Source organism: Haemaphysalis longicornis, unplaced genomic scaffold, assembly GCF_048455015.1.
Source record: "Haemaphysalis longicornis isolate Haplotype H1 unplaced genomic scaffold, Haemaphysalis longicornis Haplotype H1 scaffold_9, whole genome shotgun sequence".
In the NCBI taxonomy this organism is placed as follows: domain Eukaryota; kingdom Metazoa; phylum Arthropoda; class Arachnida; order Ixodida; family Ixodidae; genus Haemaphysalis; species Haemaphysalis longicornis.
In genome coordinates, this window is record NW_027526460.1 from 9,889,219 (window position 1) to 9,902,447 (window position 13,229).

Consider the following 13,229-nt stretch of genomic DNA (forward strand, 5'->3'; position numbering starts at 1 on the left):
CGCTGTGTGCGAGGCAATCCGCTGTGCATGGCCCAGGCCGCACGGAAGTGGTTTGAGAACAACCCTGTCTTATTGGGCAAACAACCTGCAACAGAATGTGCAACGCTAAGTTTTGGGACATTATTGCAGTGTACGTCCATCAGTGTACGTTTTACAAGGCGTGTTCGTTTCCGTTCATAGTTCATACACACTAAGCAGAAGCCCCTGCGCACCATGCGCGGGCGATATGTGCGTATTGCGGTGTTTTGCTTCGCTGAAGTAAAACCTAGTTACGACATTGAGTAGTCAAACGGCGAAAAAGAGGCTCCCATTACGTCGTATCAAGTGGTGTACAAACGAACGTGTTAGCATTATATGAAAAAAATATATTGTAAGCCCACATATTTACGCGTGCATGTAGCATACACTGGCGTGTGATATTGAAGCGTACACTGTTAAACTACAGGCAGTACTTTACAGGTGTGCTACTGTCTTGTGATAACTAATTTACGTTAAAAACTAATTTACGGCTGAAATTACGTTATGTTGATTTGACTGCCGGTAAGATTTTTAAGTGCGTCGATCCTTATTACCAAAACAGAAACGGGGGCTACCAAATGCATTCAAGAGCTCGCATTTGAACTACCAGACCCAGTTACAGTATTGTCGTTTCTAAAACATCTCGCTTAGACACCCTTATTTCGATATTCCATGATTATTCAATAAACACATCCCCACATTTGCTTCTCGCCTTCGCGTGCAAAAAGTTTTAAGTTGTTTCTTTATTGAAATAAAAGCAAGCGGATTGGACAGCCTCTGCTGCTTATGTTCGGAAGCAGTGGAATTGAGCCAATTTAATAACAGATAAGCGAAGATCGGTTGACATATTATGCAGCAGTGAATGTCAATAGTACCCGAAAAAGACGATCACAAGGTACAAAAAAGCCTACAAAATCAGCGTCCTCACCGCAAATAACTATTAAATGTGGCAGGCGTAATTCAGTAAAGAATAATTAAGGCCCCACGTACGCACGCGTGGGTCCGAAGGACTTCCATTTTTCTCCGCAGCAGACACCGATGAGTCTCAAAACTTTCGTTTACATGCAGCTTATATAGCTTTAATAAAGTTGAGAGAATATGAACGCTCGTTCAGTCTATATTTTCCTATTATTTATACGGCATTGTCGAGTACTATATATGCAATTACATTTTTCCTGTCGCTTCTGCGAGCCCGCGCGGATGCCGCCGTCCGCCTTCGCCGGAGCGACCGGTCCGCCGATCACCATCTCTCGGCTTCGAACAAATTCCGCGCGGCGTCACTAGCGTCGCTCTAGTTTGAAGCCGTAGCCAGCCATAGTTAAGCCAGGTTGAGCCCTCACTGTTGCAACAAACACTACGCACGTTTCTTTTCTTGCGCTGGTCGATCGTTGTCGTATACACGTAGTGTGACCGATTAACAAAGCGTAACCATGTAACGTTTTCGTTCAGTATGTTTTGGAAGGTAGAAGAGAAGTCGTTGGGCCTACGGACGAGCGTAATTTTTTTCTTGTGGACGTCGACGACTACGAGCGTGGCGTGTGAAGTGTTTTGGCTCATGACAGCTAGACGCGGGGAGATTATTCGAGGGCACCATCGTTCACATGACCGGTAAGTGTTCTTACCCTTAAATTGTGCATAACAGTGTCTGAGCGCTCTTTAGCAGTTTTACATCTGCCACTAACCGCAGAAAGTACGGAATTAATGTCGGCGTGCCGGCGGAGCCGTCGGAAGGCGCGGAGATCCGCTTCGCCGTATATGGCGCCGACGCCGAAGAAAATGGCTCATATTACCACCTTGCACATTATTCCACGTAACACGCTCTATTCAGGGCTGTGCTGGCTACAAGTTGGTCGGGTTAGGAATTCATCTGCATTGTTCGTGTCGGCGTCGAGTAGTCGCCAAGCCACATTCTCACGTACAGTCACTCGGCAAAAGAGTGCGCGGGAGACACGTAGTGATAACGCCTGGTTTGAGATAGGTAGAATGTGTGCATGCGAGGCCCGTATCAGCGCGATGGCTGTGTCCCTCCTCGCTGTACCCGTCGCCTTGGCCTCCACGCCTTCTTTGACTGTAATAGCGCTGCATGCCTGCGCTGCTGGGCCGGGAAACAAAACCGAAGATTACCCGGCTTCACGCGCGTTGTGCCAGTTTTTCGTCTGCATTAGCCTTGGCGCACATCTGTTCATTGCGTTATCGTTCCGCCAATAGCTGCATGAGTCCCGTGAACGCCACTGTCCGGTTTCTGGGCTCGGCTTTGCATGTCACTGCTGACGGGCTCACGCCACAATACTTAATGCACTGTGCAAGCGATCACGGACCGATATCTAGTCACTATAAAACACCGGCAGCGATGCGTTTTCTGCTATTGTCGTTCGTTGTCTCGCACACAGGAAAACACTCCTGTCTAAATTGTGTAGGGCGCCGCAAAAAAAGCGTTGCACGTAGTTAAACGCAGCCAACGCTCTACTACCAATCGCTCATTGCTGCTATTGTTTCCCGGCCCAGCAGTGCAGGCAGCGCTTCTTATGACGAAAGAAGGTACGGAAGTCAAGGCGACGGGCACAGCGACAAGGGAAAGAGCCATCGCGCTGATGCGGGTCGCGCATGCTCACATTCTACCGGTGTGAAACCAGGCGTTACCACTAAGAGCACGCCGCTCGCGCGTTATAGACAAGCCTTTTGCCGACTGTACGAGCTTCGAAATCGTGGCTTTTCTGTGAAGGCCGTCTTGCCAGCAGCCACTGCAGTAATGTTATTTGTAAATGCTCTTATCGAACATGACGCACATTAATGCCAAGGCGCTAGAATAGCCACCACTTTCAGGTATGTATATTAGGGGAAGTCAATATTTGCGTGAAAGTTGACCTCATAGCTATCATTAAACACGTGTAAAATGACACTGAAGTGTGCTTGTTGCTCTAAATAGGTGTCGTTTTGGTTGAAAAGGCTCGGAACAAGTATGGCATGTTATCTCTTGACCTCTCATTGCAGGCAGACAAAAAACTGCGAAGGCAGAGAAAAGATCAGCGAAGGTCGACATCATTCTTCGAGCTGCCGCAAGGGACCAAGACCCTGTAGCAGTTTTAAGGAAGAGGGTCGTGAAATTGGAGGCCGAGATGCGGGGGCTGCGATCACTCACCATGGAGCGGCCGGCAAGTTCTTTTCACCAGTGCGTAAACAATGCTCCATCTGTGTGCATGGCTTCTTATCACTATTATGAGCTAAGCAACGTACCAGATACTGCAGTTGCTATCATGCTTAGTTGGCTGTAATGTCAACTGTTGCAAGGAAGGTTTCACTTCCTCAAACATGCGGCTTAACCATCTACGGAGCCTACACCCTGATTGAACAGGTTCCTTTCTTTGGGCGGGTGAAAACAAAACTGCCCTGCAGCATGACCTTGTCACGTGGCTTATATATGAAGATTTTGAGCTATTGGTTTATCTAGTTGCTAGTCATTGCCTTTTTGCAGGCACTGCATAAATTACTGCCCGTTGAAAGTGCTTTACTCGCTGTAAAGGATTTTGACAATGAGATTGTTTGGAAGAGAAGGCCTAGTAAAAAAATTAATAAAACTGCAATTCTAGTGAAAGTGCAGGAACACGGCAATGCTGCTTTATGTTTTGTAGCAGACTTGCTAACAATGTAACTATGAGTGGGCAACACAACTTATTGCTCTATATTTTTGATACAGCCCCAACCCTAAAAGTGACTTGTTAGTCTCATAAAAGGACAATCTGCACCTATGTAGAATGACTTGTTTGCGATTTTGTGTGTGCTGAGAATGGTATTGACCAACCTTTAAATTCCTTTAAAAGCGGAGCAATTTATTAAAACTGATTGCCTGTACTGCGTATTGTTTTAAGAGTGCAACACTTTTTCATGTGACTCAGGCACCTCTCCAGGGAGTGAAAAGAGTGGACATGGCCTGCAGCTCCCTGCCAGCATGAGCCCTGCAGAACCCCCAGCACCCGACACCAGCTGCGCCAGCACAAGCCTGGCGGCACCACCAGCGCGAGCCGTCTACGGTGCTGGCTGTGAAGAAAGTAGGTGCTTAACGCTTTCTTTCTGTTAGTCCCAGAACTTGGCTTGTTTTTGCTACTGTAGAAAGTAATCCTTTTGTGAAACATGGGGTATGCTCGACAAACAGGGTCACGTAAGACAACTCCAAAGCGGCGGACTGCTGTGCAGCTACAACAAGCATAGTGTGCCCAGTACCAACAGCAGTGCTCATCGGTATTTCTATGCTTATGTGTATTTTGTACTTTTATTGCGCACCATTCGTACTACTGTAAAATGAATATGCATTACATTTATACGCAAATAGCTCATCTGGAAAGCTTGCAAGCCGTACCTAATTTGTGTTTGCTTTTGCCGGCCTCAGCCAATCGCACAGCTGGGCACATAGGACATGTAGGTTCTGTTGCAGGAAATGAGCTAGTGGGTGGCATGGCCATTCCCTTTTTTCCTAATTATATAGCTTATTTGGGTGAAGTGCACATTAAAAGTGGTGTCACTATGATTTTAACGTGGCGATCTTTCGAATGAACCAAGCTTGTGTTGTGTCTGCATGGCCCCTTTAGCTTAAAGTTTTACAAGCTGGCATATACTTTTGGAGGGAAGTTTTATGAGTGTAATGTTATGCTCTGCAGTAATATAAATGTGAAAGGCACCACTTTTTCAGCATGGGGAGCATTCTTTTTACTGCGAAGCAGTCTGTGTCTCCACACGCCCCGGTTTCATTCCAGTGAAGCCATTTTCTGGGTGCCGCTTACTCTTGTCTTTTTTGCTAAGCACACACACATAAGCGGTTGCTGGTTTACGCGTGCACATGCGGGGACCGGAGGAAGGAGGGTAGGTCGTGCATGCAAAACTATAGGTTTCACACCCTCTTACATGTGGAGTCTTACACATGGACGCCGAACAGCCAAATGCGACCTGTCTGGTGTCTTCACTGGTCGAGCAAATTGGGTTGTGTGCTACGCACACAGTAAGGGAAACAGACAGCCCCATGTTTGTTCGCTAAAATAAAGCTCGAGTCTGTCCAAGTTTAATTCAGTAAAACGACTAGTAAGTATGCTGCCTTGCAAATTATGAACAAACATGGTTTGTTTCGTGCACTTGGTCTAGTGCGCCCGGCTTCGCAGCTCATCTATGTGGAGCCATTGTGTTCAGTTCCATGAAATGGCAGAGGTTAAGGACGCAGTTTTGGCATTCTAATTTGCAGTCTTTTTACGTTGTTTGCCATTGTCTTGCATTACATGTATTGTTTTGTTCTATCGATGCAGATCCCTTGTGGCACTACCTGCAGATGAAGGGCTGCGAACCAGGGGACATGCACAAGCGACACATGCTGCTAGCGAGATATCTAGCACGAGGGTCTGCGGATCTGCACCAATAAGAAGGTACATGTTTACCAGTTTGGTTGCTGGAAACCTAGGCCAGTGTCTCTACTGTTTTAAAGGGACCCTGCAGCACTTGCCATCGACTACTTGGATTGTAGTTTGGGGTAAAGTCCATTGTCCTAGAAATGGCCCCTCCAAGAATTATGAAAAGCCCTTTACTGTCACCGAAACTATGCACGATCAGAAATCGCGCATAGTTGTTCTCTCTCAACTCGACTGCGGACAACGCAACGAAAGCTGTGTGCTCTCTCCTGGAGAGGGGGGCGGCTTGCGGTGTTCGTTCTCTTCAGCGTCCTTGGACATATCATAGGCTGGGGAGTATTCTCCGCAATGTGTGTGTGTGTGTGGGGGGGGGGGGGGTCAATTCTGGTTTGGTGCCACAAAAAAGCCGGCATGGCTGCCTGCTTGCACTGGTAGGGCATTTTTGAAGCAATAAGCAATTGCTGCCTAGTGGTCTCGTTGAAAGGAGAGTATTGATTTTTTCACTCAAACTCCTAGCGCACTCAACAAAAGAAATACCAAACTGCGCGTGCAGGTTCAGGCATAGAAGAGGTTGGTACACAGCGCCGATGACGGCAAATCCTCACAAGAAATGTGAGAAATGAGTCGCAAAGTTGACCAGCGACAGCCAATTCAACAGCCATGGCCGCTATGATGTCGTTTCGGCCATGCCAGGAGTGCATAATGAGCAAAATTGAAGAGAGCGCGGTTGGTTTTTTCGCGTCTTTCACAATGATTTCCGTGCTCACCGCTTCACATGAACTTGTAATATTTGGCTCAGGTATTTCTGGCAGTGTAATATAAACATCGTGCAGGTTTACTGGCACTGTTTAAAGAGTTTTGCAGGGTTCTTTTAATCCAAAATGGTCAGTTACTGAAATAGAGACATTTTTGATTGTCTGCATTGATAGTTTGATTGTCTAAATTGACACAGCAACTATGCGCCTCGACCGAGAAGACTGCAGTTCGCGCTGCGCGCAAATTTTGCATTAGGGAGTATCGGCATTTTTTTAAATGTGTTTTTAATTTGCTGAACTTTTATCATTGCTTAAACTTCACTTAGATTTATGAGCTGGCTTATACTCTTTGGGGAAAGTTTTATAAGTATGATGTCACGCTGTAGTAATTTAACTCTCGTTAGCGCTGGAAAATTGACCGATTTTTAGGGGTCCAAGAAAACATTTCTTTTCTGCAAAAATCATTGGTAAGAGCTAATTACAGGAACGCAAAATGCAAAATATTTAATGCCTTTTCCAAAAACACCAGTTTTTAAATTGTTTTCACACATAGTTTAAAAAAATATCAAAATCAAAATTTTTGTCAAGTTGTCAAAGAAAATGATAAAAAAGGAGTTGTGTACAACAGACCGCAGACAGTAGAAAAAATTTTGGATATACATTTTGTGGGGAACATTCCAAAAACACGTCCTAGAAAAATTGTTGGCTTGCATGGAAAAGTTTGCAGAGATAAAAAAAATTACCACGCGTGGTGCCCGTGCCGTGCGGTGAAGCCCAACCTGCATTTCAAATGGGCAATTTTGGGTGGTTCCCTGGAAGAAATCTGGCTATTTGACATTATCAGAAGCACCAATGTGTCTTCGTGTGACGTAAAAACATTTTGTCAGTGACTGACTTTGCATTTACAGCCAGCACAGTATTCGGGACAAGCACGCGACACGGAAAAGTATGCATGGATTTTAAAACGAAACTCCGTGGTTGATGCTTGTTGACGTTCACTGTCAGTTATCTCTAAAAACATAAACTTGCGGTTTATTATCATCTTCTGACTCGCTATTGTAGCCTTGCTTACAGGAATGCGGGGCAATGCGCTAAAATCGTGCCCCGGAAACTTTGCCCAAGTAGCTCTTGTGCGATAATAAAGATCAGCAGTACGAGCCTCCTGCATTGCAGCGCACCTAACATTTTTGAAATGAAACAGTACAAAAGGTATTGGAGACTCCATCCAAATAGACATTTCAATTAAGGAGCAACACTAGACCTCTGGAGATACCCTTGTATGGAAACGAAAGTGGCAGGCGGACAGCTGGGGGTGTGTAAAGCCGGTTTGAAGTGCTCTCCTCGTCGGAACTGATATCTGGTGACTGAGTGTTATCTTTTGACTTGCATTTGAAGTTCTTATTGCAGAAAGCGTTTTAGGGTGGGGGGGGAAATCAGGAGTGGCATGCTTTTTTTTTTAGGATGTGTAGCGGACGCTCAAGGCACCATGGCAGGTGGGCTTGAAGTTGAGTAACTGCAGAGTAACACTTAATATGAATTTCGCGATGCAGAAACAAAACCGAAACTGTTGTTAACTGTTTGAATGGTCCTGTGGTAAGTAGAACTACAACACAACTGAGAACAATGTGCGCAAAGGAAATAAGACTGCCTAAAATCGTGAAGTAACTTTGCAAACGGGCACTGCTTGATATTTTTAGCCGATTTCAGGGGTTATTACTTTGTGACTGCAAACCTGGCATTTAAAAATTATCTTCTGATTCACCCTTCATGCCCTGATAATAAAAACCAAACGCTGATGCAGAGTACCTACGGTTGGCATGCATTATTCTTTAATAGCAGTGACGCGCAAAGACCACTCCCCTTTCTGCACCCATGTGATGAAAATGCATGTCAAAAATCACGTTTTTGTTGCAAAATGAAAACAAAACTGATTTTGAAAGGACAGTTTCTGAGCTAAGTCCTAATGGCTTTCCTTGTTCCAGAAAAGCCAGGAATGCTGTGAAAAGGGGCTTGCAAGGTATCGTTTAAATTGAACGATTTTGAATAGGCACAGTAATGTGAAAAGCACTTTATCAGCAATAGAGCACTTATTGCTCAGCATGCAGAGACGTGTTTAGTTTTATGAAATGGCGCAGTTTAATTAGCAGTATGATTTTCAGTCTTTTTGTGCTGTCTGTCATTGTCTTGCATCAATGTTTGTTTTGTTTTTTTGTTCTATCGATGCAGGTTCCTTCTGGCATTACCTCCGAGTGAAGGTCTGCGAGCTAGGTGAAATGCACAAGCACCACAAGCTTCTGGCTAGATATCTCGCGCAGAATTTCGCTGATCTGCACCGATAGGAGGTACATGGGCTTGTTTGCCAATTTGGCTGGTGTGAACGCCAGAGCCAGTGTCTCTACCGTTTTAATCCTAAACAGTCATTGTGAGAAATTGCGGCATTTTTAATGGTGGGTGTAATTTGCAATGTCGTTTTTGTGCTTCATGAGGTGTGCATTGATAGTTTTTTTGTGTCTTTCTGTGGCTTTCTGCAGCTGTATAATTAATTACTGGCAGCCTATAGCTATTGGTGGTTTTTCCCTGGGAATATAGTGTATTTACTATAAGGTTTTTGCAGCTTCAGACAACTTTGCAGCGTTGGAATGCTGCGGATCATCCATAATGCTTGTAGTTAGGGACGGTGCACTTCTGTCCTTCGGCAAGCCAATTATAATGGTACTTGGACTTGTTTTTTCCAGCCTGGAGCTGCGTGTGCATGAAGGAAACTAAAATAAAATTTTTGTGTTCTCTTCAGTTTGCCTGTGCATGGGCCCGTGGCATATTTGGGCTGTCTTAACTGTTTACTTACAGTGGACAGCCCAAATACAGTGCATGGCTGGATTCAAAAATACTGATATTTGCTGCAACAGAATTGTTATGAATGCATTGTGCGACAGGTCAGGACTGCAAGACGCCAGGAATACATAACACAGCATCAGGACTTCGACAAGACAGGCATGATTCTCGCAGTAGAGCATCAGAACTGTGACATACTACAGGATTACTACAGCCTGACTACGACATACTACAGGATTACTACAGGCTACGACATACTACAGGATCACTACAGGATTACTACAGGACTATGACATACTACAGGATCACTACAGGACTACAACACATGATAAAATAACAAAATTGCTACAGGAATACTACACACGACAAATGTCAGCATGACGACACAACGCGACGACTGTACGACAAGACGACTGTACGACACGCAAAAATACGACAAACGACATACTACAGAAATTGTCCTGTTAGGAAGCACCTGCGCTACACATATATTTGTAATGCAGGTCTTATCTTAAAAAGACAACGAGAGGCTAAAGTAACGTAATAACGTAAATTGTGTTATAACGTAAGTGCATAAATTCCATGCAGACTGCACAGAATGAGCTCCATTGGCCTTGCACTGGAAGATGCTGTACGGGCATAGAATGCTTATATGGCAAAAATTTTCTATTGCATTTGGGACAAGAACAAGTAAATGAAAAAATATCATTCTTGCTGCAGAACTGTGACCTTCCCAAGAGAAAATAGTAGTTGGTACCACTGTTTTATGGTTAAATTCCCAGCTGGAACTAGGTGGTACCAGTTGGGACCAGCAAGAACCAGCTGGGCCCAAATGGGAATTTAGCCATACACCACCTGGGACCAGTTACATTTTCTCTTGGGTTACCTTTGGAGTCGAGGTATGGCGATGGTCCCGGGGACGTGGGCTGGTCGCAATCGGGTACACCGTGGTTCACCTGAAGTCGCTCTATATATACATGTCGCAGGGCCACCTGGAGGGCTTGGAGCTGGGCGTGCCTGCTGCCTGTTTCGGGCAAAGGTTCTGCGCCTGGGGAGCCCCGTGTGCGGACGTGTCGGATCGCCTCGGCCCAGAAGGTAGTGCTGGTAGCCCGTACATGCTTGGTAATGGAGAGGGCTCATTGGTGTGAGTACCCCCTGCCGCCCTTGCCAGCAGCTGGTTCACTCCCTGTGAGATGCACGCGATGTGGACCAGATGGGCTGGTTCATAGCCATTTGCGGCACTGTTGCGGCAATGGCAAAGCTTAAGTAAAACACCTCTCTGTGGTTACCATGCACACACAGGCTCTCCATCGTGGGCGTCAGACTTGGACTGCGATATGCGAAGGCCATGCATGCGAGGCTGGGTCGCCGCATCAACAGCCTCCTGGGATGCTGCAGAGGCGCCTGCCAGCTGGCCCCCTCTCTGCCTTCTCGACGTTGTTAAGGAGGCGCATAGGTACGATGCTCCTTTGGTGCGCTTCCGTTCCAACATAGTGAGGCTCACCAACCCCGTATTCGGAAAGCCAACTTACCGAATGACCAACTTACCAACTTACCGAATAAATTCTTTCGTAAGGGCCGTAAAAGGTAGCATGAGAGAAAGCCAGCGTGCATTTCAAAAGTCATCCATATGAGAATTCAGTGGCCTTGTCGAAGTGGAGCAGTGAAGTTCAGTTAATGCAGGAGGAACGAACCTTAGGAGGTTGTGGATAGACAAGCAAGTTGGCTAAGGCGGTGGTCTTCGAGGGGCTGGGGGATCGTGTTAACGGTGCCAGTTAAAAGTAAGCGTATTGTAGAGGGGTTGGCTGGAAGGCGAAGTGTTGCTCTGTATACCCTGCGCTGTAAAGCTTGATTGTATCACTTAACGCGCCGACGCAACGCAGGCGACGAGACGCGTTTTTTAGGTGCGGAGCACCTTAGGACCTCACAATGTCCGTCCGCGTCCGTGCGCATAACATTTAAAATCGCAAAAAATCACAGGCACCGGCAGGATTCGAGCCTGTGTTTGGTAGACCAGACAGAGGTAGTGTCAGTCGTCTTACCCATTGGGCTACGACCGTGAGTTAGTACCCGAGAGCCAAACAGCTTACTCCCTCGCCAGTAAGGGTGCGGAGTACCTTAGGACCTCCCAATCTCCGTCCGCGCCAATCCGTGCGCACACCACCATTAAGCGAAAATCTGTGCGGAAACTATCTAAAAGGGTACAAGAGCACTCCAAAACACTCGAAAACAGTCACTAACATAATCTAGCAACGCGATTGGATTGGATTGGATTGGAAAACATTTATTGAGCATAAAAGTGGGTGGCTTGCTCAGTCCAGATAGCCGCTAGCTAGCGCAGCTGCTTGGGCGCGAGTGATGAGGCCAGCTCCTCGCACCGTGAGCTGGCCAACTCGCTCTCCTACTGCTCAGGGGATGGGGAAAAGAGGGGGTTTGGCGCGTAGGGGCATTCCCACACCAGGTGGTAGGTAGTGTTTGGGAAGGAGCAAGAAGGGCAGTTGTAGGGGTAAATGGAGGGAGAGATGTAGTGGAGTATCGTGGTGTAGAATGTGTTGGTCTGCAGTCGACGCCAAATGCGAGCCGCCTGTGTGCTGAGGGATGGGTGAGGAGGAGGGTATTGAAGCCGCAGTTGGCGATAATGATACAAGATTTCAGTGTATCGGGGAGAGACCGCCTCTTCCGTCGACGAAAACGCCCGGAATGTAAGAGCACGGGCAGCGGCGTGTGCCTCCTCGTTTCCCTCGAGGGAAGAATGGCCTGGTGTCCATTCGAGAAAACGCGCAAAAGCACCGGTGCAGTCAGGTTGTGATCAAGTTGTAATACGTGCACAGTGACTGCATCGAACTACGCTAAATGGCGCTACGCGGAAACACGAGATGGCGCCGCGGTGCACCGCGTATGTAAGCGGGTTCTGAAAATCCCATACCCTCTTCCCGCCATGGACGGAAACAAACGTAAGACGCGTCACGCAGCTGCTAACGTCTACGAAGACAACGAGCTTCCCCGAATATGAAACCGCGGCAAGCGGAGGCAAAGTGACTAAAATCGAATGACGGTCGGGGCGCAAATCGGATTTCACTCGAGGTGCAACTTGGATGTCACGGTCCCCGTACTCCGCACCCTCGCCATTATCCACGGAGTTGAGATGCTGCCATTTTTTTTAATGTGCGCCGAAATCTCGTACACACGGGTGTTTTTGCTTTTCGCCTCCATCAGAAAAGCGACCGCTGCGGCTGGGAATCGAAGCCGCGACCTCGTAGAAGCATGACTGAAAGTCTATAAAACTAATTTCATGTAATCTGTGGTGCCTAAGGATGCTTATCGGCCTGCTCCCTTCCCTGCTATGGAGCTGTAATAAACCGGGTCGCCAGCCCGCAGCTGCTTCCGTTCCTGACTACTGCATATGTGTAACTTTGGCTTTTTCTTCTTGTTCTTCTTTGTTTTTCAGATGTTGCATTCACTTGGCTTCAGCGCGCTGGCCTTGTTCGACAAGTCAGGACGCCTCTTGGAAGTTCCAAACCCGAAGCGCGTCCAAGCCTGCCTGTGTTTTGTACAAGCTTGCAATCCTTCACGCCGCCAAAACATGACGTCGTAGCATCTCGCCATGTCACTCGTACTCCTTGCTTCAATTGCGAAAATAAAAGCGTTTTCTAAATATTTGCTGCCTCTATCAAAGCTCCTGAGCTCGCTGGCTACGCCAGCTTGAGCACAGTGGCGTGCATGTACAGAATTGAAAAGAAAAAAAAAATTAAAAATATGACTATGAAAGGGAATTTGGATGGGAAACTACGTTTTAGAACAAACCCTCACTCACTAAGATCTCTGAATACGAATAAATAAGATCACATGAAAACTCACATCGAAGAGAAAACTTACACATGTCATGTGAACGTTTCCCTCAAAAGGTCTAACATTACGCTGCACGCAAGGGAGCAAATTCTGACTTTCCTAGGCCAACCTCGCCAATAAACATATTTCTCTCTCTCGGGTGCGAGGACTGACACCCTTCTGCGGGGCTTATACTTCCACAGTTCCAGTGAAAAGTTTAACTAAAGAACGCGTCCCGAAAATCTTTGGCCTGAACGGGCGTTGTCTAACCATTCTGAAGGCACCAAAAGGCACAAGAAAGGCGCTAAGAGGCCACGATTTGCGTCGCCGTTATCAAGAAAATCTTTTGCTGATAAGAGGGGTCTTTTCAGCGAAACTTTTTTCCCTCAAAGGGTGTAGTTATACCCTG

General features: G+C 46.6%; 1 protein-coding gene across 8 annotated transcripts; it reads left to right on the forward strand.

The window, feature by feature from the left end:
* Window positions 1-1,350: 1,350 nt before the first annotated feature.
* On the forward strand, window positions 1,351-12,661 carry LOC144153951 (uncharacterized). Of its 8 annotated transcripts, none has more exons than XM_077685738.1 (8): window positions 1,351-1,626; window positions 3,010-3,187; window positions 3,912-4,064; window positions 5,330-5,423; window positions 8,387-8,428; window positions 9,979-10,087; window positions 10,295-10,448; window positions 12,441-12,661. In XM_077685738.1, exons 3-8 carry the CDS (start codon window positions 3,965-3,967, stop codon window positions 12,644-12,646), a joined length of 705 nt encoding a protein of 234 aa, XP_077541864.1. In that variant the 5' UTR covers window positions 1,351-1,626; window positions 3,010-3,187; window positions 3,912-3,964; the 3' UTR covers window positions 12,647-12,661. The 8 variants fall into 8 exon arrangements, with proteins under 8 accessions (XP_077541864.1, XP_077541863.1, XP_077541870.1 ...); XM_077685737.1 differs by having other exon boundaries at window positions 3,010-3,170; XM_077685744.1 differs by having other exon boundaries at window positions 5,307-5,423; window positions 8,387-8,502; window positions 12,441-12,632.
* The last annotated feature ends 568 nt before the right edge of the window (window positions 12,662-13,229 follow it).